Below are 26,265 nucleotides of genomic sequence, written 5' to 3'. Positions count from 1 at the left end.
ATTGTCAAACACTTAAACAATTAAAATTAAAACAAAGTATAATATTCACAAATATATTTACAAATATAAACATTTTACACGAAAAAATGGGGGATTTTGTTTTGGTTTTCGAAAAATTAACTAAGTTAAGAAAACAAATAAAACACAAAAACATAAAAAACACGAATGGAATGAGAGAACAAAGATCAAAACCGAAACTATGATTAAAATCGATTTAAACCCTAATATTGTTCATCTAAGTCATGAGAAAGGAGTTGATCATGTGAAACATTCGAAAGCAAATAATTTCCCATTTTTTACTTTTCAATGCTAATTAACCTAAGTGAAGTCTCATTTTCTAACATGTAGAGAGTAAAATTAAGTGCTAAAGACTGAACTAAGTAATTTCTTCGTGCCTTTTCTCATTTAAGTATATTTCTCGACAATACCTAGCGCTCTGCTAGGGTTACTCGGCAGCCTTCCCTTGTCGACAAAATTCCCAAAACTTGATGGCCATGGTCATCGTTAGCCTTGTGGCTCTTTGGTTCTTGCTGTTTGCTGTTTTTGATTATTCAGATGGGAAGCCGCCTTGGTATGGGGCTTCTATTTCTTCTTCTGTCGTCAACCAAGAGATCCGATTGGAGGTTGATGTCGTGGTGGATGGGTTGGTGGCTGGTATTCCAGATGCTTTTGTTGGAGTTCGGCGGGGATCGGAAAAGGGAAACGACGCTCATGGTGGATTTCGGCGGGACTGGCCTCGGGGCGAGGAACTGCTGCATCTACGGCGAAGTCCGTATCCTTGGTGGCTGGCCGGAGATTGGGATCATCTTTTGAGATCAGGATCGGGATCGGAGCCGGCTGTCGACTTCAGGGTCGGGAGTGGCTTCTGCTGCAGGCTGGTGGGGGAAGTGAAGATCCGTCTTGGTCGCCCAGGAATGATGTGGTGGACTCGCGGCGGCGGTTGTGGGGTGTTCCCCTCTACTGGCATCGGCGACGGCGCATCTGGTGGTTGTTGGGTGGAAGAACACGTGTGGGCTCAAGGGGCTAGGGCTTTGGTGTACCCTACTCTTTGGGCCTGCTCTTGGTGCTGCTGGGCCTCCTGGGCCTTGAACTGGTTTGTGACCCTTAGATTTGGGCACACTGGTCTAGGGTTTCAAGCGAGCTGGATTACCCTTTTGCTAAGGGGTTGGATGGATTGGGTCTCTATGGCCCATAGTGTTATTTAATTTTTGTTTTGAGTCGCAAAAACCAGTGCCTTAGTTGGAACCATTTTATGAAAACTTCGAGGTTCCTAGGTTTTTGTTAGAATAAAAGTGCGTGAATTTACTAAAAGGTGGGTGTACTCGGGATTTTTTTGGGATTTTATTCTTCTAGAATAGGGTTTGATGAGGTTCTAAGAAACGATTGCTTTCTGTCGACCCCATAGGGGTGTTTCGTTTTTGTACTGCTTGCTGAATTATAATGAAAGGGCTGACCTACTTCCTTCAAAAAAAAAAAACCTAAGTGAAAGCACAAAGATTAATCCTATCAAACATGTAGTCAAGCCCTAGAAAGCTAGTCAATCATGACATGTTCAACGCATGAAACACAAAGAAAGGCTATCAACTCAAGTGTACAACTTAGTGTGGAAAAGTCCACCTAATTGCAATCCTCTTTAATTAAATTCGATCTTTGTCCAAAACCGTTACTACTTTGATTCAAGTTTACACAAAACAAAAAGTTGATTTATGTTCTTAAACCTAGCAACATTCATATCAAAACCCTAAGTGTTTCGAACCACATAAGATTAAAATACAAAAGATATCTATAACGCAAATTTAATTAAACAAACTCACATAAGCAACTCTCGAATTACAATAATAGAATCTGAAAATTTCATTCAATCATATAAAATTCCAAAAATTAATATTTGTTCAAACACATATGTCAACTAGTTCATAACCAACGAAATTCAAAGCAGAGGTTACAAAAGAGAATCGGATTACACCGTGGATGATGATAGTGATGAACGATTGATGTTGTAATCCCTTGAATCTCGAAAGCAAGCTTCAAAGGTGGATGGTGGATGATGGATGCTCACGGAAACTCTTCTTCTCCCTTGACCTTGCTTGAACTCGTGGAGATGACTAGAGGATGGAGAAGCTCACGGCAAAAGGAGAGGTTTTTCTGATTTTTTCTAAAGTATAAAACGTAAAAGAGAGGAACCCTAGACGTCTTCATTGAGAGAGTATATATAGTGATACGCTCAAAGTAAGCGCATAATTTAACCCTGAAAACATCGTTAGTAGTATAAGCAAATAGGGATCGTTCTATTCCGGGGATTGAGGGTACACCTGTCATTGTCAAAAAAAACAAATAAAGAAAGAATTAAAATAATAAAGTAAAAAGTATTATGTACAAAAATAAAATAAAGAATAAAAATATATACAAGTTAATATAAAAAGGGGGGTTTTGAGATTATAGAATTGGAATTAAAATTAAATGAAATAAAGAAAGTGTAAAAACACATATACAAGGGTGGAACACAAGAAACAAAGATCAAAACTACAATCATATGAATGAAATCCAATTACAATTCTTATAGTTGATTATCTATGTCATGAGAAATAAGTTGACCATGTGAAACATTCGAAGCAAATGATTTCCCATATTTTACTTTCCTTGAATATTTAATCTAAGTGAAAGCACCTAAATTAAACCTATTGAACATGCAATCATAGTCTAGAAAACTAGCTAATCAAGAACACATTCAATGCATGAAGAACAAAGAAAGGATGTCAACCAAAGTGCACAACCTAGTATGAAAAAGTCCATCTATTTGCAATCCTCCTTAATTGATTTCGACTTTTGTCCAAAGCCTTTACTACTTAAATCTAGCACCAATTACATGCATATATCCTAAGTTGGCCATCAAAGAACACATACATATAAAAGTTTTCCATAATCCAAAATCAATTAAGCAATCTCACATAAGCAACATAAAAATCAACATAAAGAAATCACAATTTTTATTCAAACATAGAAATTGGGCTTAAACTTTGCCCTTAATGTTATTGTTAACTAGAAACAAATTCCTACGAAATTAAATAAGGAAAAAGAATGAATTACACCGTGAGTTGGAGATGGAGATGGAGTGCTTGAAACGTTGAAATCTTGAATCTTGGAAGCAAGCCTTCAAGGTGGACGATGGAGGATATGATATTCCCGGCTCCTTCTTCTTCTTCTTCTTCTTACTTGAAAACGCAGAATTTTGCAACTAGAGAATGGAGAGAAAAATGGAATGGAAATGGAGAGACAAAGAAGATGAAATGGATGAAGGAAGGTGTTTAGAGTGAGAGGAGAAGGTGTTTATATAGGGAAGAAAAAGAAGAGTGAAATGATAAATGGAAGAAAAATAATGAAAGTGGTTTGTAAAATATGGAAAAGATGGAGTAATGATGAAATGAAAGCAAGGCATGAAGGTGTAGAAGTATGGAAGTGATGATGATCTATTGGAGCAGAAAAATATATCCAAGGAAAAAGAGAAAAGCATCTAGCTTTCTTCATGTGGGTAGGAAACTTGAACATGTGATGTTGAGCTGTTTTTTTTAGATCAGTTTCTGCCCCTTTATTCCTTCAATTATTTCTCCAACAAGCATTCCCAATTTCACTATGACCTCTTCATAAAAAATGTTCCATTATGAGTGTAGATCACCCTGGTAAAATTTCAGATTTTTATTCCATGTGGTTGGGCCGAAAATGCTGCTGGACCTCTTACAGGTCCAGTTTTCCAGTTTTGCTTCTGTAGAAAATTGGGCTGATTGTTTGAAGGCCTTCCACTCAACAAAAGTTCTTGCACTCTTCATAAGAAATGATCCTTGGGCTGTCTAGAATGGATCTGGAAAGTTTCAGCTCATTTGAAGTTCATTTGGTCCGGCGGCCGCTCCTTCTTCCTTGCTTGGCTTGGTTTCTCCTAGCCGGAGTAGGAAAATGTGTAAAATTGACATTTTAGTACATTTCCATTTTTCTCCACCATTTATAGGTAAGTGTGGACCTAATGCTCATTTCACCATCATTTACTCCAATGTACCTAAGAAAATAGAAATTGAGTTAAAAATCGATTCGTTAAGGAATTAACTAAGCAAAATGTGAGGAATTAACTATTAAAATACCACATTAAAATGCTCCTATCAAATTCCCCCACACTTAGCTTTTGCTAGTCCCTTAGCAAAATCAAAAACTAACAAACCAAAAAGACTATGACACAAAACAAAGAAACCAACGAAAAAAATGACTAAGTATGGAAACAAAAACACAAAGACTCAAAGAAACCAAAAACGTAAAACACAAAGCAAAACACAAAGAAAAAAAAAAACGTCACACATAAAAGAGTAAATTCAAAGACAAAGACCAAGATGTTGACATCACAAAGACCTCTATTGCCCTTTAACATATTGTCTCAGAAATCTCTTACTTTCACAACACCAAGATTAGCACTCAACCAAGAATCAATGTTAAGCATTCGAGAGTTAATTAAAACATATGATCCACACATACACAAGTAGGACTTGGTTGTAATAATGGTGATTGGGGTTTAGCTTAGCATGCTTCAGACAAGTATGATTCATATCCTCACAAGGTATATCCACTTTTTCTTCTCTCAGATCAAGGCAATGCTTAAAAGCTTATAATCACTCATTTATATGTGAGAGAACATATTTTAAGGCAGTCAAATAGCTCACATATATAAGAAACGAAAAGCACTTTGTGAATATAATTTTTTTTTTTTCAAAAGATCTCATGAAGGATATCAACTACTTGCACGAATGGACCCAAGCCATAGGTTCAACTCTTGTAACTCATCTCCACATCAAAGGCTGTCCCATCTTAAGGATCAAGAAGGTCCTCTCAAAGGTTGTAATGGGGCTAAGGCTCAAGGTTTAAAGAAATGAAAGGTAAGGATTATCAAAGTGTCCTAAAAACCTAGTAGAGCTCATATGAATGTAGAGATCTCGAAATATTTCACCAAGGCATTGCAAAAACGTCACTTCTCCATAGAGGTAATATAAGAGGGCCAAATGTCTTCATGTTGGGCCCAATCTTCAATATAAACTTCCCTTGAACTCTAGTGAAATGGACAAAGGCCAAATTTTTCTGTAGTGGGCCTTCAATTCAAAGCAAACTCCAAAATCACTAAGTATGGGGGATGAAAGTCCATAAACATATATTTTTTTTCTTTCTTTTTCTTTTTTAGCCGTACACAATTTTTCTCTTTTCTTTTCATTTTTCACGGCTTCAACATATCTATTTCTTTATGGACAAGTCTATCCCCACACTTGAACTTTCACCTCTTCTCAATCTTCATCCTTAGCACCAAACCCATGTAGTATGTCTCAAAAGATAGCTCCACTAAGTCCTTAGAACAAAGGGTAGGGTTGTAACTATACTAAGCTTCATGGTTAAGGATTTTAAGGGTGATGAACGAAAAGGCTTAATGTAGGCTCAAAGGGGCTTATCTAGGGGGGTCCCACGACGGGCACAAATGGGGACACAAGTTTATTTGGCAATGGTGGTAATTCCTAGAGAACCTCTATCCCTTCCAGAATCAGGGCCATGTATTGATATCACGTCTCAACAAGCACAAGAGCGAATTCTAGCATTCTCTAGTCCATTAAACTTAATCTATGGCAAGCAGTCAATCAAGATGAAAGAATAATGAGATCATCAAAACATCGCCAAGAAATTAAGAATATATTTTTCATTTCACTCCAAGAAAAAGGGACATGGTTCAATTATCTCACATGGCTTTATGAATCACAACTCATCTTAACATGCTCATATTCTGTACCAAGGTCATGCAATCCATATCCACTACAAGGCACACATTTTTCATATATCTCAATTAACCAAAGAATACCATGTTTAAAATCATCTCAATGTTGTGATCCTCTTTTAGTCATGATTTCAGAGATATAGAATCATCCCAGACAGTTGAAAGGCATCCTAAGACTCAAAACAAAAACAAAAGCAACGAAATTTTTTATATTTCTGACATTTTTCGATTTTTTTGTTTTGTTTTCTTTTTATGACAAAAACTAACTACAAGCATTAATCCTTCCCCCCACACTTAAATCATACATTGTCCTCAATGTTAAACAAGTTAGAGCATGCAATGAACAATTATCATGTGAATGGAATGATTAACTCAAGAAAACCTAAAAACAAAAACTAAAAACGCAAATAACAAAGATACAATCAGAAAATAGTAATAGAGGAGATAGAGTTTAAGAGAGCAAATCTGCGTTGATGGCTCCTCCACAGCTACGGTTGAAATGGGTTGCCTCCCATGCAGCGCTTAATGTTTAAAGTCTTTCAGCCTAGACTTGTACCTCCATTTACTCCTTTGGAGGAGCGGTATGCGGGCGAGTGGCAGCCTTCTTGCTGGTTTCAGCCTTCGGAGGAGGGTTCTGATGGAGTGACATAAATAAAAAAAAAAAAACGGGGGAGGCAAGGTTCGAAACCTTAACCTGCTACACGAAACCTTTGTCCCCAACCACTGGAGCACAAGCTGTGCTTAATATAATGTGTACAAATTTTATACTTATTATGTCATAAACGAACATAATAAAAATAAACGAGAGGCAAGGTTCGAACCTCAGACCTCTTGTACACGAACTTTACACTCAACCACTCGAGCACGGCTGCTCACGTTATTATCCATACCAATCCTTTTATTTAAACCAACTGTTTCAACTGTTTCAACAATTCGGCACAAAACATCCAAGACTGTTTCAGAAACCCAGCCCAACTCATCCAAAACTGTTTCAGAAACTCGGCCCATCATGTCCAAAACTGTTTCTGAAACTCAGCCCATCAGGTCCAAAACTGTTTCTGAAACTCGGCCCATCAGGCCTCCACCCACAGCTACAGTGATGCCTTGATCCGAGACAGGCCCAAGTACGGCCCACTTGTGTCACGGCTTATCCCTTCCGTGATTTACGGCAGTCAAATCTGCTTTCGGCTACAGCTGTCTGCCACAGCGCCTCGAGATTCCCTCGGTCCCCTTACACGCTCTCCACGCGCCAACAACTTTTCCGGGTTTCAGGGCGACTTTAATCCAACGCGTAGAATGAATCACAGGAATCGTCCATCTAACGGTGGAGATCTGCTCACCTCGCTCTATAAATAGGTGCATTCTGAGGGCGCAACTGTTCACTCCAAAGGAACGAAAATCTCTCCTGAGTTCCAGCCCCTCTCTCCCAACTCTTCAGCTTTTCCTCTTCTTTCAAAACTCAAAATATTTCTTCTTCGATTCAATCCTTCTCTTCTGATCTTCTCTCCCATCTAGTTGATTCAATCCCATCTTTCCTCTGAACTTTCAGATCTCCAACACACCATCATCATCCTTAATCCCTTTAACAACAACTCCTTCAAACACTTGACAACTTTACTCTTCGATCTTCACATCCCCTCAACCCATCACCATGGAACCACGAACTCTGCAACTGATGGAGCTACAAACCCAGCAACAAATCGAGGATGGAGGAAACAACCAAGCAGCCGGGAGTAGTGCCAACACAGATTTCTGGCGAAGCCGTGCCAGGTGGGTTCCTACTCCAGATCAAATAAGGATCCTCAAGGATCTTTACTACGACAAGGGAGTTAAGCGCCCAACTACAGAGCATATTCACGAGATCTGTCTCCAGCTGAACCAGTATGGACATGTTGAGGGCAAGAACATTTATTTTTGGTTCCAGAATGTCAGGGCTCGAGAGAAGCAGATGAAGAGGTGCAATCAGGCTGCTCAAGTGCCCATGGGAACTAGTTCTCCTGGTACTGGTGGATCCATTGATCTCAATTTTGGGTCCACTGGTTCTACTGGTGCTGGTGGATCCATCGACATCAATTTTGGGCCAGCTGGTGGATCCATTGACATCAATTTTGGGTCCACTAGTTCTACTGATGATGGTAGATCCATTAATCTCAACTTTGGTTCCACCGATTCTACTGGTAATGAATGATTTCTTGATTTAAAATTTGTTTCATATTCTTCCTCACACTTCAACACTAATACCAGTACAACTCTTTTGGCACAACAGGAGGACAGACATCCCAGCAACAACGAGGAGGAGATCACCAGGAGATTGAAACCCTTCCATTGTTCCCCATGCATGGTGAGGACATCTTGGGCATCATGAAGACTACTTCCGAGAGAGGTAGCGGTTATGGCGGTGGCTCTCACATTTCCCTTGAGCTCAGCCTCAACTCCTACAGAGATGCAGACATGTCTTAGTATAGAGTATTATTATTATTATTATTATTATTATTTTTTTTTTTTTTTTTTTGTAAATAGCTGAATTTAATAAGACTGAATGAATGCATATTTTTTTTTATTTTTTTTTTATTTATTTATTTTTTTTTATTATTTTTTTATTTTTATTTTTTATTTTTTATTTTTTTTATTATTATTATTATTATTATTTTTTTTAAAATATAGGACTCAAAAATATTTATAGGACTCAAAATGAAAGACAAAAATATTTATAGGATTCAAAATGAAAGACAAAAATATAAATCCCTTCCCCCACACTTAAATATTGCATTATCCTCAATGTAATCAATTAAAAGCATGCAATGAAATAAGTAAGCATATAGGGATGGAATTTACGAAAATAACTACTAAAACAAAAAGAAAATGGAGGAGTAAAAGGGGAAGAGAAAGCAAATCTGATTATATTCTGAATTGGGTTGCCTCCCAAGCAGCGCTTGTATTTTACGTCTTGCAGCCAGACGGTACCTACATTAAATAAAGTTAGTAACTTAATATTAACAAAGAAATACAAAAAAAAAAAAAACAAGTAACTATGAATTACAAACTACAAGTATAATTAACAAGTATTTTGTACATAAGACACAAGTTAAGTACACAAGTGAGTATAAAACGTAAAAAGTATTTTTACAAGTATAAAGTGTGAAACAACAAAATAATTTACACGTAAAGAGTATGCACAAGTATTTCTTTTGTTATAAACATTATTGATATCAAATCTAATTCCAAGCGGTAAATCAAGTGGACGTGCGGCCCAAGTATAGTCGTCTAGACACAAAGTCCCTCCTACATCCGTTGGGCAACCTTACTGAAATGGCCAGGTAGGGGAGGGTGAACACGAGAGGAAAAATCCATTTTGGCATGAGCTAAGCCCATTTATAAGCACTTCTGGATTCAAAAACCCGTCATGAACGTTATCCCCTTCCTAGACACCATCTCACATAGGATATTCTTACTAGGATGTAAAAGGTCCTAAGTGTGTTAGACAGTTCAATGAATGTTAATAAAGGCCGCCCTCAACCTTAAGGGACCTGAACTAGGTACCAATAAGGGGTTTAGGCCAATATTAATAAACACGACTTCACCTATTCCTTCTTTAATTTACAACTCACAATTAAACTCGTATTCAACAATAAAAAAAACAACCTAGTTAATTTAAACTAAGTATCAAACAGTTTATATACAACAATTATAAACAAAAACAAGTGATTTTTCAATAGTATAGTGGTAAGTATTCCCGCCTGTCACGCGGGTGACCCGGGTTCGGTCTCCGGCAACGGCGCCAAAAATTGACACGCTCAAAGTAAGCGCATAATTTAACCCTGAAAACATCGTTAGTAGTATAAGCAAATAGGGATCGTTCTATTCCGGGGATTGAGGGTACACCTGTCATTGTCAAAAAAAACAAATAAAGAAAGAATTAAAATAATAAAGTAAAAAGTATTATGTACAAAAATAAAATAAAGAATAAAAATATATACAAGTTAATATAAAAAGGGGGGTTTTGAGATTATAGAATTGGAATTAAAATTAAATGAAATAAAGAAAGTGTAAAAACACATATACAAGGGTGGAACACAAGAAACAAAGATCAAAACTACAATCATATGAATGAAATCCAATTACAATTCTTATAGTTGATTATCTATGTCATGAGAAATAAGTTGACCATGTGAAACATTCGAAGCAAATGATTTCCCATATTTTACTTTCCTTGAATATTTAATCTAAGTGAAAGCACCTAAATTAAACCTATTGAACATGCAATCATAGTCTAGAAAACTAGCTAATCAAGAACACATTCAATGCATGAAGAACAAAGAAAGGATGTCAACCAAAGTGCACAACCTAGTATGAAAAAGTCCATCTATTTGCAATCCTCCTTAATTGATTTCGACTTTTGTCCAAAGCCTTTACTACTTAAATCTAGCACCAATTACATGCATATATCCTAAGTTGGCCATCAAAGAACACATACATATAAAAGTTTTCCATAATCCAAAATCAATTAAGCAATCTCACATAAGCAACATAAAAATCAACATAAAGAAATCACAATTTTTATTCAAACATAGAAATTGGGCTTAAACTTTGCCCTTAATGTTATTGTTAACTAGAAACAAATTCCTACGAAATTAAATAAGGAAAAAGAATGAATTACACCGTGAGTTGGAGATGGAGATGGAGTGCTTGAAACGTTGAAATCTTGAATCTTGGAAGCAAGCCTTCAAGGTGGACGATGGAGGATATGATATTCCCGGCTCCTTCTTCTTCTTCTTCTTCTTACTTGAAAACGCAGAATTTTGCAACTAGAGAATGGAGAGAAAAATGGAATGGAAATGGAGAGACAAAGAAGATGAAATGGATGAAGGAAGGTGTTTAGAGTGAGAGGAGAAGGTGTTTATATAGGGAAGAAAAAGAAGAGTGAAATGATAAATGGAAGAAAAATAATGAAAGTGGTTTGTAAAATATGGAAAAGATGGAGTAATGATGAAATGAAAGCAAGGCATGAAGGTGTAGAAGTATGGAAGTGATGATGATCTATTGGAGCAGAAAAATATATCCAAGGAAAAAGAGAAAAGCATCTAGCTTTCTTCATGTGGGTAGGAAACTTGAACATGTGATGTTGAGCTGTTTTTTTTAGATCAGTTTCTGCCCCTTTATTCCTTCAATTATTTCTCCAACAAGCATTCCCAATTTCACTATGACCTCTTCATAAAAAATGTTCCATTATGAGTGTAGATCACCCTGGTAAAATTTCAGATTTTTATTCCATGTGGTTGGGCCGAAAATGCTGCTGGACCTCTTACAGGTCCAGTTTTCCAGTTTTGCTTCTGTAGAAAATTGGGCTGATTGTTTGAAGGCCTTCCACTCAACAAAAGTTCTTGCACTCTTCATAAGAAATGATCCTTGGGCTGTCTAGAATGGATCTGGAAAGTTTCAGCTCATTTGAAGTTCATTTGGTCCGGCGGCCGCTCCTTCTTCCTTGCTTGGCTTGGTTTCTCCTAGCCGGAGTAGGAAAATGTGTAAAATTGACATTTTAGTACATTTCCATTTTTCTCCACCATTTATAGGTAAGTGTGGACCTAATGCTCATTTCACCATCATTTACTCCAATGTACCTAAGAAAATAGAAATTGAGTTAAAAATCGATTCGTTAAGGAATTAACTAAGCAAAATGTGAGGAATTAACTATTAAAATACCACATTAAAATGCTCCTATCATATAGGGACGGCAAAACTTGGTCTCCAAGCCATGTATTTCTTCTTTATTTTCCATGGAAATAATCTGAAAATGCCACATAGTTTCCTCCAATGATAGCTTGCCAAATAAGCCCTATGAGATGGTCCAACCAATCACAAAACTCCATTTTAATTCCCTAGAAATCTTGGCCGAAATACCTTGAGATAATTTCTGATTTTTTTAGTTCAAATTCGGCCAAACTTCCTTTAGGAATTCTAGGGATGAATCTAGACTCTTTTGAGAGCTTTTTGTGTTCAACACATATTCTCTTTCCTTAAAAGTCTCCCAAGAAAATCTCCATCGAAATCTTCTTCATATTTTCTGATTTTTCACGCCATTCCTTGTTTCTCTCTTGATATTTCACGGCAAACTCTCTCTAAGGTTTCTTCATTGCGTCACAAACCCTAATTCCATGGGCTTTTGTGGGCCATTGATCCATTTTGCCGAAAATCCAATAAGTCTTGAGAGTTCTTGGGCCTTGTTGCTTCAACTTCAAGCCTCGTCACCTTCCAACGTCATAACACTTTATTTTTCCATTTCTTTTTCATGGTTGCGTTGGAAACTTGCTTGGTAAGCTCTCCTCCCTTTCGCAGGGTTTCCTGGTTGGAGCAGGAAGATTTCTTTTCTTCATTTCTGCTCATTTCTGTGGTCCATTGTTTCTCATTTTTGCTCCCCTTAACGTTTGCAAGCTCCTCTTTCCATTCATGAGTTCATTTCCACTTTTTAGCTCCGAGGTCCTGAAAATAGAAACTATTAAGAAAAATAGAAACTTTCCTAAAATGAAAAATGGTAACTTTCCTAAACTGAAAAATAGAAACTACAAAAATGGAAACTTTCTACAAATAGGAACTTTCCCAATCGAAGAATGGAAACTTTCCTAAACAGAGTTTTATTAAGGAATTAACGCAGAAAATGTAGGGAAATGCAGTTAAAACGTCGCATTAAAATGCTCCTATCATCATAGCTGATATTGCTCTTGGCCAGGCCTAGAGTTATTTTTTTTTTAGCCAATTTTGCTAGGCTGTATTTTTTCGACAAAGAATTTTGCCTGGCTGTTGGTTTTGCTTCTTTTTTAGGATATTCATTGTACCCAGAAAAGAAAAAAAGAAAAACAGTCGCGCACGATCTCCAGATTACAGGAAAACTGCGGCAGAAAGGAGAAATTGAAGATGCGCTAGGGGCATAATTGCCCTAGTTAAGTACAATAGGCGCATTATTGTACCTAGCTCAATGCACAAGACCATACATCTCATTTGCCATGAACTTGTTAGCTAAGGTATAGCTCTGCGCCAACACGACGCCATTGGATTGGTGTAAAAGATATCTTCCGATACTTGAGATGTATGATTGATATGAGCTTGTTCTATCCCTACAGAAAGATGATGGATTCGGACCCATCACACACCAGGAACGCCGCCAACACTGGCCTGCGTCCATTATCCCCATCCCAAAACAACATGTGTTTTGGAAGTTTTGCTGATATTGGGTATCTCTCTGACCCATACAAAGGTCATTCCCAAAATGGTTAAGTGTTCACCATGGGTAAAGACCATGATATCTTGGAGGTCTACAGAACAGACCCTAGTCGCTATGTCTTCGAACAATGCAGAGATCATTGCTCTTCACGAAGAGGTTCGTGAATGTATATGGATTAGATCCATAATTACGCATGTTCGAACAATTGTGGTTTGAAGTCTACCATAGATGAGCCTACGAGCATTTAGGATAATGCTGCTTGTTTTGAACAAATGAGGCAAGGCTACATCAAAAGCGATAACACCAAGCATAATCAACAACAACAGACTCTCCTCGAGATCAAAGTGAACTAGGTTCGATCTGAGGACAGTGTGGCAGACTTGTTTACTAAGTCATTGCCTAAATCCACGTTCGAGAAACATGTGGCAAGAATTGGCTTGCGGAAATTATCTGAACTCCCATGATCGTAGTCATCAAGGGGAGGCGCAGACATCAGGGGGAGATGTTTACATGTTCACCTCGAAACGTGAAGGGTGTGTTGTGCTCTTTTTCCCCTTCGACCGGGGTTATTTTTGTCCCACTGGGTTTTGTTACTCGGCAAGGTTTTTAACGAGGCAACGAGAGAAGCACCTCGTTTGGACAACACAAGGGAGAGTGTTTAAGGATATCTCTATTTGTGTTTGGCCCAAACTCTAGGTTACTTGACCTAGTGGTAATATAGTTTAATTAGAAGAATCTAGAGATTATCTTTCCTTGTATGATTCTAACTCTATGCATTGTAATCCTCTATATAAGGAGACCCCTATTATCAATGAGAACACACAGCGAATTTCTCTCAAATATTGTTTCCCTAAAACATATGGTTAAATTTTCAAAAACCCTGCAAATACCCCTCTCTTTATATAAGTCCGCAGCTAATCAATTAAATAAAAGAAGGGTAAAAGGGTAATGGTACAAGCAGCTGTGAGGATTATACAGACGGCGAGGATTACACAAACCGTTAGGTTCTCCCACTAAAAGCAAAAACTGTTTTGCAGTTTTCATATGCTTCTGGCAGTTTCTTCTTTCTTCTTCTACAGCCAAAGAATTGACTTCCGCCGGTATCTTCTTTCTTCTTTAGCCATATAACTAAGATTGAGAGGGTGGATTGTTGCTTCTGCAAATCATTCCTTGTTTTTGATCTGCGAACTTCGATTTGGTTCCTGCAGTCCCCTTTTTTCCCTTTTTCTCGCTCTCCTCACTGTGAACTCTTTACCTGATTTCTTCATATGCGATTGATTTAGGAATTGGGCTCTGCTATGGCAGTTTGTATCAAAACCAGGGACTCAGGTAGGTTTGATGAGTCTTTTTTGTGAAAGATTTGTTGGGTTGTTTGTGATTGTTTGGTTCCCAAGGTTTGAGATTTTTTTATTTTTTTTCAAGGAGAAGCAACGCATTATCAAATCAAAGGGACTGAGGTATGAAGTTGTTTTTGTTTTTCTGAATTTTTTTGCTCATGCGTACTCAGAAATTTCCTCTTTAAAAGAAAACTAAGATTCAGTGACATCGAAATGTTACGTTAATATCAAAGCACAACATGTACTTGATCTGTCAAAAAATTAATGTATAATTTGCCCAGATAACTTTTAACTTGATTAATGAAGCAAGACTTATGACCCTAAACTCTATTGGAATAATTAGAAAGAACTTTGATCAAGTGTACAAAGCTAATGTTCCTTGGAAGCTAGCACATTTAAAATATGCAGGTGAACTGCATTGGTATTCTTATATTCAAAAGTGTGTGTATTTAGAAAGTAATGAAATGTACTATTATTTCAATCTGAGTGTTTTGATGAGATTAATTTATGTAAAATATTGTGCGAATCTTGACTTATTTCTCTCTTAATGTGTGGAAAACAGGTCAAAATTAGACGGTAGAAGTTCCAAGGACCATAGTCCAGATTAAACAGGGGGCAGGATTCAGTAGATGGCTATTCATTTGGGGCTTGAAAATTAGGGAGATGAAATAAATTGTGAAAATAGCACAACTGAAGTCATTAGTTTTGTTTTTCATTTGATTTGAGCTTAGAAAAATAATGTCTGCAGGGAAGTGTAATGCATAAGCTTTTGGTAGAAAATGGAACTTCAGCATTCTTGAGATTCATGTACAAGTTCTCTTGCTGCCGAGAGAAATGAAAGTTTGCTTTTATTGATGTCTAAACTCCTTATGTTATGTTTGCACTTCTTGATAAGAGAACAATTCATTTTTGCACTCTTCATTAGTTTTGCGGTCTTTATAAGTGTTTTTATTTTTCTATTATCTTTCTCTTCATTAGTTTTGTACTCATTTAACAATTACAACATCCATTAACTTCTGGATGTATTGAGGGAATTCTTGATACAGATATCCTCTTGCTTCTGGATCCATACGGTTCATGATGAAATATTCAGTGTTAATATTAGTACATAACAAATATTAACATTTGCGTCTTCCATGGCTCAGTAATGAGTTCAGCATTTGTAAGGGTACAAAACCTTGGGTGTTCCTTCTCGAGTAAAAGGTATTGAGTTGTCCATTGCAGATGGGAAAAAGAGAAGACTTGGCTGCTCAGAGGGCTACCAGTACGTAAAATGTTCAAAGAATTATGTGGTGGATGTGCGATTTGTAATTTAGATGCTACTTGGGTGAACCAATTGAGCGGTTGAATCTTGGTTGAATCTTTTTAATTAGCTATTCTGAGAAAGATTTTCATGTTCTTTTATAGTCCTAATTTGTGAAAGATTTTTCCTTTTATATCCCTACTGACTTATTACAGGAGAGGGAGACTAAAAAAAAAACAATTACATAATTTAAAGCGGAATGATTTTGTCTCTAAACTCAAGTTTAAGCTTATGATCCACTCATCTTCAGCTAAAGAAAGCTCTTTCACCGTAGCTTCGTGGGTGCAAGTAGCATTCCACTCAGAAAGTAGCCTTCCTCAACAACAGGAAATTTATTGTAAGGGTCGATGCAGTAAAAAATAAAAAGAGCTAAAGATAATTTTTTTTTTCTCCAATCGCATCAATTGTATAGGCTTTAATGAAAAATTATTTGTAAATTACTGTCTTAACACCATGCAAACAACATTTTAGTAAATGTGTAAAAGAAAAAGGATTCTTACACATATATTGTTTGTTTGATTTCCAGTAAAAAAAAAAAAAACAAATAGACTAAATATAAACAAATCACACGCGCGAGAGTGGTCCTTTCTCTATTTTCTATTTTTATGCAAAGTTTTATATATTTTACTAATGAATTGCTAAAGACATATACAATGTTTTATAATTTCTGTATGGGGTAAGAGTTACGTAATATGCAACACAGAAATTATATTGCACTCATGAGTAACATTTCAAACATGCGTAACAAAAGATGAATGACAATACGCACGCGCATCGCGCGCGTGCAGGAAGACTAGTTTATCTTATATAATAAAAAAAAAGACTAAATGCATTTAATTATGTCTTTTGTATTAACCTAATTTTTTCGATGACTTTTGTATTAACCTATTGAAAATAAAATATCCAATTCAAATAAGGCCTTGGCCGCATCACCAATCAGACCAGAAAGAAAAGATTGCAAAAAAAAAAAGAAGGTAAAACCCCTCTAGAGAGAGAGAGAGAGAGAGAGAGAGAGCGAGGTAGTGCTCTGCGAGCGAGTTGTCATATCTCAACCCTTCCTTTAAATCCTCCCCTCTTCTTCTTCTTCTTCCAATCTCCCATTTTACTCCTTATGCTTGCAATTGCCACACCTCTCTCTATCTCCTTCTTCCAATTACATTTCACAATTAAAATCCCCAATTCATCAAACTAACAAACCCTAATTTCAATTCCCACAATTCAATTGCATCTTCGCCATGCTCCTCTGATTGTCCGGTAGGTATCAGTTGACATTGAGATTGAGATTGAACGGTAGAGCCAGAGCGAGAGCGAGAGAGAGAGCGACAATGGAGGGCATACCGCACCCAGTACCTCGAACAGTGGAGGAAGTCTTCAGCGACTTCAGAGGCCGACGCGCCGGTTTGATTAAGGCCCTCACCACCGGTTCGCTCCCTCGATTTTTCCCTTTTTCTCTTTATACCAGTAGTAGAGATTATATTGATTTCCTTCCAATTCTCATGGCGGCTTGTTTGGCTTTTGTGTGTGGTTTTCCAGACGTTCAGAAGTTTTACCAGCAGTGCGATCCTGGTGGGTCCTCTTGTTCTCTTTTCCTTTTCTCATTTCTGTCTTCATCAATTCAAAATTTCCAATGTTGCCCTCTTGTTTATGATGTGAATTTAGCTGCCCACCATGCTCATGAATGATTTACTCTTCTCGTGTTTCGCTGCTTCCTGATTCATAGTTACTATTATCAAGTCAAACACGTTTTTCCAAAATTAACCTGTTTAAAGTTTTTGCATGAAGCCAAATGGCGAGTCGTCTGGTTGCTTCCTGTCATTTCACATTTGGTATTGCAAGCGTGGTATGAGAAGTCAATATGTTTGATTTATCTTACTAATATTGGTATCTGATTGATTAGTTTGAATATATACCCCAAGTTAATCTACAAACTGGGTGGTAATTCTTGGTCGATGCAATCAATTAGATGATTAAGGTGCAATTTCCTTCCTTTGATTGTTTCTTATCTTTTTCTTTGGTTTCATTATTTTTAAACGAGCCTGCTTACTGCTGTACCGTTGGCAAGCAAGCACAAAGTTTTTCCTTTTCTTTTGGAGCTTTGTTTGAAAAGTACTAGGATTTCTAGCAACTTTTATTATGAATTGTTATGTTGTTTAGTGTTTTTTACCTTCTGTTTTTGGAGTTGTAAAGTATCTAGAAGAGTTAGTATTTCATGTGGCTATGACGTTGTCTATTTTTGTTTTTATGATGTGTGTTTAACACAAGAGTGTTGTGCTTATAGACAAGGAGAACTTGTGTCTATATGGACTGCCAAATGAGGCATGGGAAGTTAACCTTCCTGTTGAGGAGGTGCCTCCTGAGCTTCCTGAACCAGCATTAGGTATAAACTTCGCTAGAGATGGGATGGCGGAGAAGGACTGGTTGTCGCTGGTTGCAGTTCACAGTGATTCATGGTTGCTTGCTGTTGCATTCTATTTTGGTGCACGCTTTGGGTTTGGCAAAAATGAAAGGTACGTACTACTTTTCCCTTGCCACACGCACATAACAATTTGCATCCAGTAGGCTAGCAAGTTTTCTTAGAAAAATTTACCCCTTGTGGTTATTTTACCCATTGTGAAATGAAATGCATAACCATATTGATATAATGAATTTTAATTTGGTGGTTATCCCATTGGATCACAACACTATCAAATGCAAATTCTTGGTTGCAAATTATTCATCTAATTATCCATTGTTACTCTTCTGAAAACTGTTGAACTATGTTTTTAACGAAATTTATCTACATTCAGTCTAGTGAAGAGAGGACCCTGTTATTTTTCTTGTCTTTTATTCTTTGAAAAAAGGAGTAAGAGGGGCAGGATAAATTTGTTAGAACTTAAATAAATTTTAAAATAATCTCCATATCTGCAAACAGAAAAAGGGTCTAACTTATGAAACATTGAGCAGATTGTGCATTTGTGTGTATCCATTGTTGGTATCTACGTTGCATTTGACATCTTAAGCTTAGTGGGGTGCAGAAACATGATTTGGTGTATTGTTGGAAACTCAGAACCCAAATTAAAAATAAATCATATATGCAACATTTTCCAATACATAGGATACTCCGGTATATTATCATGCTGTATCTATCCATGCTTTTTGATAAATCTAAAGGGACTTAGGGTGTCACACATCTTATTCAATAGATATGACTTTTGCAATGCCGTTTGACTTATTTATTAGAAGTTTTTATATAATATTAACTTGATGCCCCTATCCTTGATGTATTATATATTGTATATGTATTTTTTTTATAATATGCTGTAACCATGTATTGGGTCTTGTAGTGAATCAGATTGTGTATTTCTTAGCATCAGTATTGAAATATCAATGCTTTGCACATCCTTAAGCTGTTACAGCCTTTGAAAGTGTATTTGTTATTCCATATTCAACAATACATGACATCATAAAGTAAAGACCATAGAAGATCAGAAGTTGAAAGCCTTTGAAATCTCAATGCTTTGCACATCCTTAAGCTGTTGCAGCCTTTGAAAGCGTGTTTGCTATTGCATATTCAACAATACATGACATCATAAAGTAAAGACCATAGAAGATCAGAGGTTTCACTTGTATTCTCTTTAAACTTTATTCAACCCTCCACAAATGCCATGTTATTCTGCTAATTGAAACCTAATTCTCTACCTCCCTCTCTTTTCTGAACTACATTTTATTAGATATGCAAATCAGTAGTTTTCAGTTCCTTGTGGTTGTAGTGCAATGAAGGATCATATACATAGGGCTCCACTATTTCATGTGGTAGAAATACTAAAGGAACATTCTTACATGGAGCAGCTTGAGCTTAGCTGAAAATCTGAAATAGGAGGTCCTTTGGTTGCTTCATATGATTTGTCAGTGAGAAAATCTTTAGTTACTCGTAGAAAATTACGTTTCTGCCCATAGTGCTTTTGGCATCTATTTTTTTCATGTGCTTTAATGTGTGAGGTCTCGTTTCCATGTTCTTTCTTGTTGCTTGATGAAGTTATTATGTGGTTTAGTGACTTGTAGGAAATAGCCTACTGTATCATGAATGTTACAAGTGTTGATAGGGTTGTTGGCATAAGTCAATGAGAAGGGGGAGTAATATTTATGATCCTAGTAGCAGTGGTATAGACATGGTAGAAAAGCAACTACAACCGGGCACTTTGCTTCTTGTTTGAACCAACATTTTCCTAGGCGACAAGAAAAGTTTCCTTGAGAAAATTATTAATGTACCCCAAAGTTTTCATTTTTCTTTGTAACTCCATATTTGATCAAGAATTTCTTTGTGTGTGAGGTTGCTTCAAGCTATCCTTTCTTTACCCCCTTTTGATCTAGGATTCTATCAGTTGATAGAGTGAATTTTAATAGTTCTGCAATCGAACCTCTTAGCATAGGTCCTAGTATCATTTCGTTTACAAGGATTTCTTCATTCACCTTTTTGGTTTGGTAATTACACGGGTTTTCGTCATTCATATCTAAGTAGCTGACATTTATGGCCGCTTACATTAGTCAAGCCTGCTGACTATTAATAAAAGAATTCTTTGACCTATTTAGAGTACCACCTTTTAAGACCTTTCATTACCTTCCTAGAAGAAATGCTCAAGTTATTTGGAGCCCAAATCTCCTCACACAAAGTGTTGTATATACTTTTTCTTTGGTCTGATGGTATACGCGCACACACACAAGTACACACACACAGACACGTTCATATACATACATACCGGTCCGGTGTCTGCAGTGCCAACTTCCCTGAAATACAAGGGATGTTGGAAGGTGTATTTTTTTTTATAATTTTTTTTTTTAATGTTATGACGGTGCAGCTGTTTGTTATGTATAGTTGTCAGTTTTTTTAATATCCCATTTCTCTCATTTTTGAATATGGGCTTTGGCCTATAAAGCACCTCGCTGGCCTGATTTAATCTTTTCTGAAGAGACACGATACTGACTTATCTCGGTGTAATAAGATCATTATGAAGTCCGTAATCTTATTATTTACCTCACTGTACTTTTCTGGTGTTTGGCTATCAGCTGTAATTAAGTTTACTACATGCTAATGAAGGGTATGAAGATATCGTAGCAATAGAGAATTTCATAAAAGTGGAGTTGGAACTGAGATTGAATGGATGTTGAGATATAAATTGATATGCTAAATATGCTAAATTTTGACAAATTTGTCGAACTCAATAAGACTGAATTTCTTTCTTGATGGGATCAAGAATGTCAGAGTAGAGCCTTTCATGCTGTAGGACAGGAAAAAGAGTCACCTCTGCTATGCAATTTAGTGTATAAGAATATCAAGCTGGTTCTAATCTTTGTTTAACTTTGGAACTTGTAGAAAGAAGCTCTTTCAGATGATAAATGATCTCCCCACCATATTTGAAGTTGTGACAGGCAATGTTAGGCAGCCTATGAACCAATCTGGTATTCATCACAACAGTAGCAAGAGCAAATCAAGTGGGAAGCCGGTAAGCAGACAGACTATTTTGAGTGCTTTTGTTTCCTTTCCTCTTGTTTTTAGTTAATTAATAGTAGCTCTTGCTTTGTTGGTGCTGAGCAGTCTCGGCAACCTGAAATCAACCCAAGTAAAGGGGTAAAGATGTCTCCACTAGCCAAAGAAGACGAGGAAAGCGGGGAAGAAGAAGAAGAAGATGATGAACAAGGTGCTACTTGCGGGGCGTGTGGAGACAACTATGGCGCTGACGAGTTCTGGATTTGCTGTGATGTGTGTGAGAGATGGTTTCATGGGAAATGTGTGAAGATTACACCTGCAAAGGCTGAGCATATCAAGCAGTACAAGTGCCCAAGTTGCAGTAGCAAGAGGGCTAGAGTTTGAATCTAGGTTATGAATTTGGAGACAATACCGATCAAAGAAATCAGATGAGGTGTTTTACAACTATCAGTACATTTTGGAGTAAAACAAAAGTCAGTTGTCTATCTTTTAGTTAATGAATTTGAATGACTGCAGATGGGATTCTAAGTTTTGCTACTTTTGGCTCTTGTTCTGTCTAATTTTAGCACGAATTTGTTTCTAATATGAATAGTCAGTTATAAATATGTCCATGCAGTATCGGTGTTTGACTTTGATACATTTCTAAATGTGGTTATGCAGTCTATTAATCTGTGGTGTTGCAACTTTTTGTTATTCCATGCTACTGTCTGATCTTGGCTAAGATTTTATTCAAGTGTTATATTAACACCTCTTGCAAGAAAGCACAGATGTTGAGCAATTGTTTGTGCAGGCAAGATGCAACTGCTCATGCAAAGGAGGGTTTCAGGTAAGTCACTCAGAGATGTACTGGAAGGCTTTGGTTCTTATTATGGCACCAAGGTTTGGGTGGACAATTGGATGTGAGCAACATCTATGACTAATAGAATATGCTCAAGGCAGGTTTGATTGAAAAGAGGAGGCATCATCAAAGCATGGGAATGCTTTCCATGAAGTTGAAATAGCCTTATATTTACTGGCACTAGCGTCTAGTTAAGCAAAATGTGTGCGCTCAATTTTATTTGTCTAATTTAAACTCCCCAATCTCTCTGTCGTTCAATTTATCAACATATTGTTCAATAGAATTACTGAGGTGCCAAGTAATTATTAATGTTATGCTTGCTTATTTTAGTGCACAAGTGACGTTAAAATTTATTGTCAAAAAATGATACATGTGAATGCACACAGTAATGATGAATCATAGATCAGATGAGCTCTGGAGGGTAAAAAAAAAAAAAAAAAAACAGAGAGCTCTGAAGAAAGTTGCTTAAAGAATCAATCTAGGACGTATTCCTTTTTATAAATTCTGTTTTACTCACTCGATCAGTGCCCTTCTTTTTCGCCTTTCCAATTGTTGGTGCTACGACGAAGTGAAATGAGGATCAGTCTCTGACCATCTATAACAGAAGTGCCTGATACACTTTGCAATCTCTTGGGACAGTCACTGCCAAAGTGCCAAGGCCGAAGCAGCAAGTAATATGATTGTGATCAACGGAGTATTGAATCATGGATTTAGGCCACTTTGTTAAGGTCACCTTAGGCTTTTAGTCCTTTTAGCTCCTGGTTAATGTTCACTGTTCCATAATTCATGCTACAGATACGTGCGAGTTATCTCAGCAACAGTTCTAACATGAAATTACTTCAATGTAAATCAAACAGCTCATCCATATATTCACTTCTTCACAAAACAGAAATAAAAAATTGAACAAGCTCAACGGACAAGTTGTGCTTGGCAAGGTCATCAGCAAGTATCTAGACATGTGCTTCAGATCCACCCTTTCAAACAACTCATTAAAGTGTCTTCAGGTTTTAACCATTAGGCCAAGAGGACGGAGATCATCCAGTGTTAGTCAGCAAGACATTAACTGAGATACTGGAGTCAGATTTAATAGCTAAGTTTTGTTCTGAAATTTTGGAAGACCTTGAAAGATTGAAAGTTCTTTTACCTAATTCCAACTGATCTGACATTCTTGTTAAATTAAATTGACTCAAGACCATATAAATGAATATAATCTCTTAAACACTGTCATCACTAAACAGAATCAGTTGAAACCGCATTAACAGATAAACCCATGCAGACTTATTCAACAAATTCTGTGATGGAGAAAAGATCAACGAAAGTACCGATAAAAGTTGAGAAATAGATACTAGTACTGATCCCAGAGTCATCTCCTTAGTTTTAGGGGAGGCTTGGGTGGGATTGTATTGATGTTAAACAGCAAGAATATAAGAAGAATCCCAAGACCAGAAATTTGTAGTACAAAAGCAGGCCAAAAACAAATGTCACAAAAGATCATATAGATTGATAACTAGGCCATTCCGTAGAGCTTTGGAAAAGTCCTATTCCAAGGTGCAAGCATCTGCAATCTCTATATAATTTTTGTTTTCAGTGTTCTTTTCCAATGGAAGAAGCTTGCTAGATTATTACTCATTATAAATAGAGAGTAATGAAGGGAAGCAAATTGTTACATATATCTATCACTGACTCCTACAGTTCAGTGCGACATCACCCCCCACCTGATGCACCATATGCTATTAGTTCATTAGCATTCACAAAAAATAGTTCGTACTTCCAACAGTGTGCTGATGTAACCATTAATCAGAGGTGAACATATTATTAAGCCATACAATCTGCATTTAGAATGAGCAAGAGGCTTGGAAAACATCGTCATACATATAACAGGAACAGATTATCAATGTAACTTTTCTGGAGAAAATAATATGTCAGCAACTTTGTTGCTATGCCAAGTGACAACAGACCAGACTAATAAAAGGGAGAAAAATAGATAAAACTAAAAGAAAGGCACTAATAATATGAAGTGGAAGGGATAAGCAGGAATGGTGCTCTTTTTAATACCAGCAACACACTTCTTTCCTATTTGTGAAGCCATAGTTTTGAAACCCTGGTTTAAAACATATCCACGTTAAGGCAAGAATTAATGGACAGAAAGATTGCGGTACAGTATGGAGGAAAGTGAATGGAATGATCAGTGTCATTATAATGAAATGTAGACATGCCAATGAGAGAAGATGAATTTAAAGCAATACAGCTTTGAAAGGGAAAGGACTGATAAATTCATTCATGAAAAAAATGATTAAGTAGACCGCGGCGGCTTTCAGCATTCATTTAAGGACTACAGTCTGCATGAAGAAAGTTCTCCCTAAATGAACTTGCACCTTTTCCATTGTTCTCTTGTGCTTCCCGTCACTAGCAACTGCTTTGAAATAAGCAAGGGATCTCTAAGTAAAATATTTATGGTCGAAATGAAAGTAATATTGTAAAATTTATGATCCCTTCAGGGTCCCTTAAAATTGTAGACTTAGTTTTTCTCAGACATAACTCATTGAGATGATACTAATGGTTTATGATTGAGATGATCTCAGCAACTTCCGAGCTTGCTGTCAAAGCAAAGCCTTGGAACTTTGCCTATTTCTGGGCACCTAATCCACCAGGAAGCTGCTGAGATCATTTATATGTAAATCAATGAGGATCTATTACATCATACACAGTACACTGTAGGGAAAAAAAAAAAAAAGACCAAAAGAAAAGGTTACCTACACTGAGATAAAGACAATGATTGACGTTTTAAATTGATGTAATCTCTCGTTTTTTTTTCTTTAATCAAAGTTTTGTTTATGTAATTTTAAGAAGATTAGTTTCCATTTCGCTAATCGAAACGTCTATTGGGGGACAATAGACGTCTATTGTCCTTCTATTGGGGGGCAATAGACGTCTATTAGGGGGCAATACATGGATGATAGACGTCTATTGAGGGGCAATAGATGTCTATTGGGGGCAATAAACCTTTCCGGTGAGGTTTTCAGAAAAGTCCGGTAGGCGGCGGCCGATGACCGGAATGCCTGTGACCGGAATCCGGCGGCCGGTGACTGGCTCCGGCGAAGTCTCTTATGGTTTCTCTCTCTTCTATTCTCTCTCTAAGTAATAAAGGGGTGAGGCTAAAATGGTATTAAAAAATTTTTAAAAAAAAAACAAAAAAAATAATTTAATGGAGTATTAGAGAAGACCTCCTTAGAGTGTTTTGGGTAAAAGGGAATTAAAAAAACTTAATGGGATAAGTGGGAAAAAAATCCCTAGAAATGAGGTAAATGGACAAAAACTCTTAATAAATAATGTTGTCTAATTAAGACATAAAGAAAAGCCACAATAGATTAATGAAAACACGGTTTTTTTTGTTGAGGAGAAATGAAAACACGGTTGCAAATAAAGTTGAACATAGTTTGAAGTAATATTGGTGAGAAATGTGACATCATTTTAACAATCTGCTGGTAAAGTCATGAACATCTGAGTGCATCCGTTCATTTTATCCAGCAACGACCATACTTAATAGTCAATTTCATTTTTTTTTTCTTGAAAGAAATATAAATCTGTTTAAGTATATTGGTATTGAGAGAGATTGATGAGAGAAGTGTGTTTCATTATAGAGAATAGGAGCCCTATATATAGGGATAATTACAAAGTGCATAATCTAAGAGTACAAGGATTCCTTATCTAACTTGGAGTAGGAAACCTCTCCTATTACAACTATAGAACTTATCCTAGTTTGACTAGGCACACTAAGTGTCAATATCCTTCAACACTCCCCCTTGTGCCGCTCAAACTTGGTGGTGACGCTTCATCTGTTGCCTCGTTAAAAACCTTGCTCAAGTGAAAAACCCTGTGGGATAAAAATGAACTCGAGGAGGAGAAAAGAGTGCAACACGTCCTTGATCCTTCGAGACTGAGTAACTCCCCCTGATGTCGAAATCTCCCCCCTGATTGCTACAATCATGGGAGTTCGGATAACCTTCTTAATCCGATACTCTTCACATGTTTCTCGAAGGTGGATTTAGGTAACGACTTAGTGAATAAGTCTGCTACATTATCCTCTGATCGGATTTGATTCACTTCAATCTTTAGAAGTGATTGTTGTTGCTGATTATAAAAGAACTTAGGCGATATATGCTTGGTGTTGTCGCCCTTGATGAAACCTAACTTCATTTGTTCAATACAAGCTGCATTATCCTCATAAATGCATGTAGGTTCATCTGTGGTAGACTTCAAACCACAACTTCCTTGAATGTGTCGAATTACAGACCTTAGCCATACACATTCACGTA

At 36.9% G+C, this 26,265-nt stretch overlaps 1 protein-coding gene and 2 long non-coding RNA genes across 3 annotated transcripts; 2 read left to right on the top strand and 1 right to left on the bottom strand.

Moving 5' to 3' along the window:
• Nucleotides 1–2,192: 2,192 nt before the first annotated feature.
• LOC133706457 (uncharacterized) lies at nt 2,193–11,475 on the bottom strand. The gene is made up of 3 exons (XR_009844533.1): nt 10,449–11,475; nt 3,088–9,673; nt 2,193–2,312 (listed from the first exon to the last, which is right to left on the bottom strand). It is a non-coding gene; the product is annotated as an uncharacterized LOC133706457 (long non-coding RNA).
• A 2,551-nt stretch (nt 11,476–14,026) lies between these two features.
• On the top strand, nt 14,027–15,268 carry LOC133706581 (uncharacterized). The gene is made up of 3 exons (XR_009844620.1): nt 14,027–14,336; nt 14,430–14,464; nt 14,907–15,268. It is a non-coding gene; the product is annotated as an uncharacterized LOC133706581 (long non-coding RNA).
• A 1,333-nt stretch (nt 15,269–16,601) lies between these two features.
• On the top strand, nt 16,602–21,794 carry LOC133743411 (PHD finger protein ALFIN-LIKE 7-like). Its single transcript, XM_062171345.1, has 5 exons — nt 16,602–17,069; nt 17,181–17,213; nt 17,926–18,154; nt 20,998–21,127; nt 21,220–21,794. The coding sequence occupies exons 1-5, from the start codon at nt 16,973–16,975 to the stop codon at nt 21,493–21,495; spliced, it is 765 nt and encodes a 254-aa protein (XP_062027329.1). The 5' UTR covers nt 16,602–16,972; the 3' UTR covers nt 21,496–21,794.
• Nucleotides 21,795–26,265: the final 4,471 nt, after the last annotated feature.

The sequence above is a fragment of the Rosa rugosa genome, chromosome 4 (assembly GCF_958449725.1).
Source record: "Rosa rugosa chromosome 4, drRosRugo1.1, whole genome shotgun sequence".
NCBI lineage: Eukaryota > Viridiplantae > Streptophyta > Magnoliopsida > Rosales > Rosaceae > Rosa > Rosa rugosa.
Note: the sequence above shows the minus strand (reverse complement) of the source record. Positions and strands in the feature narration are given on the sequence as shown.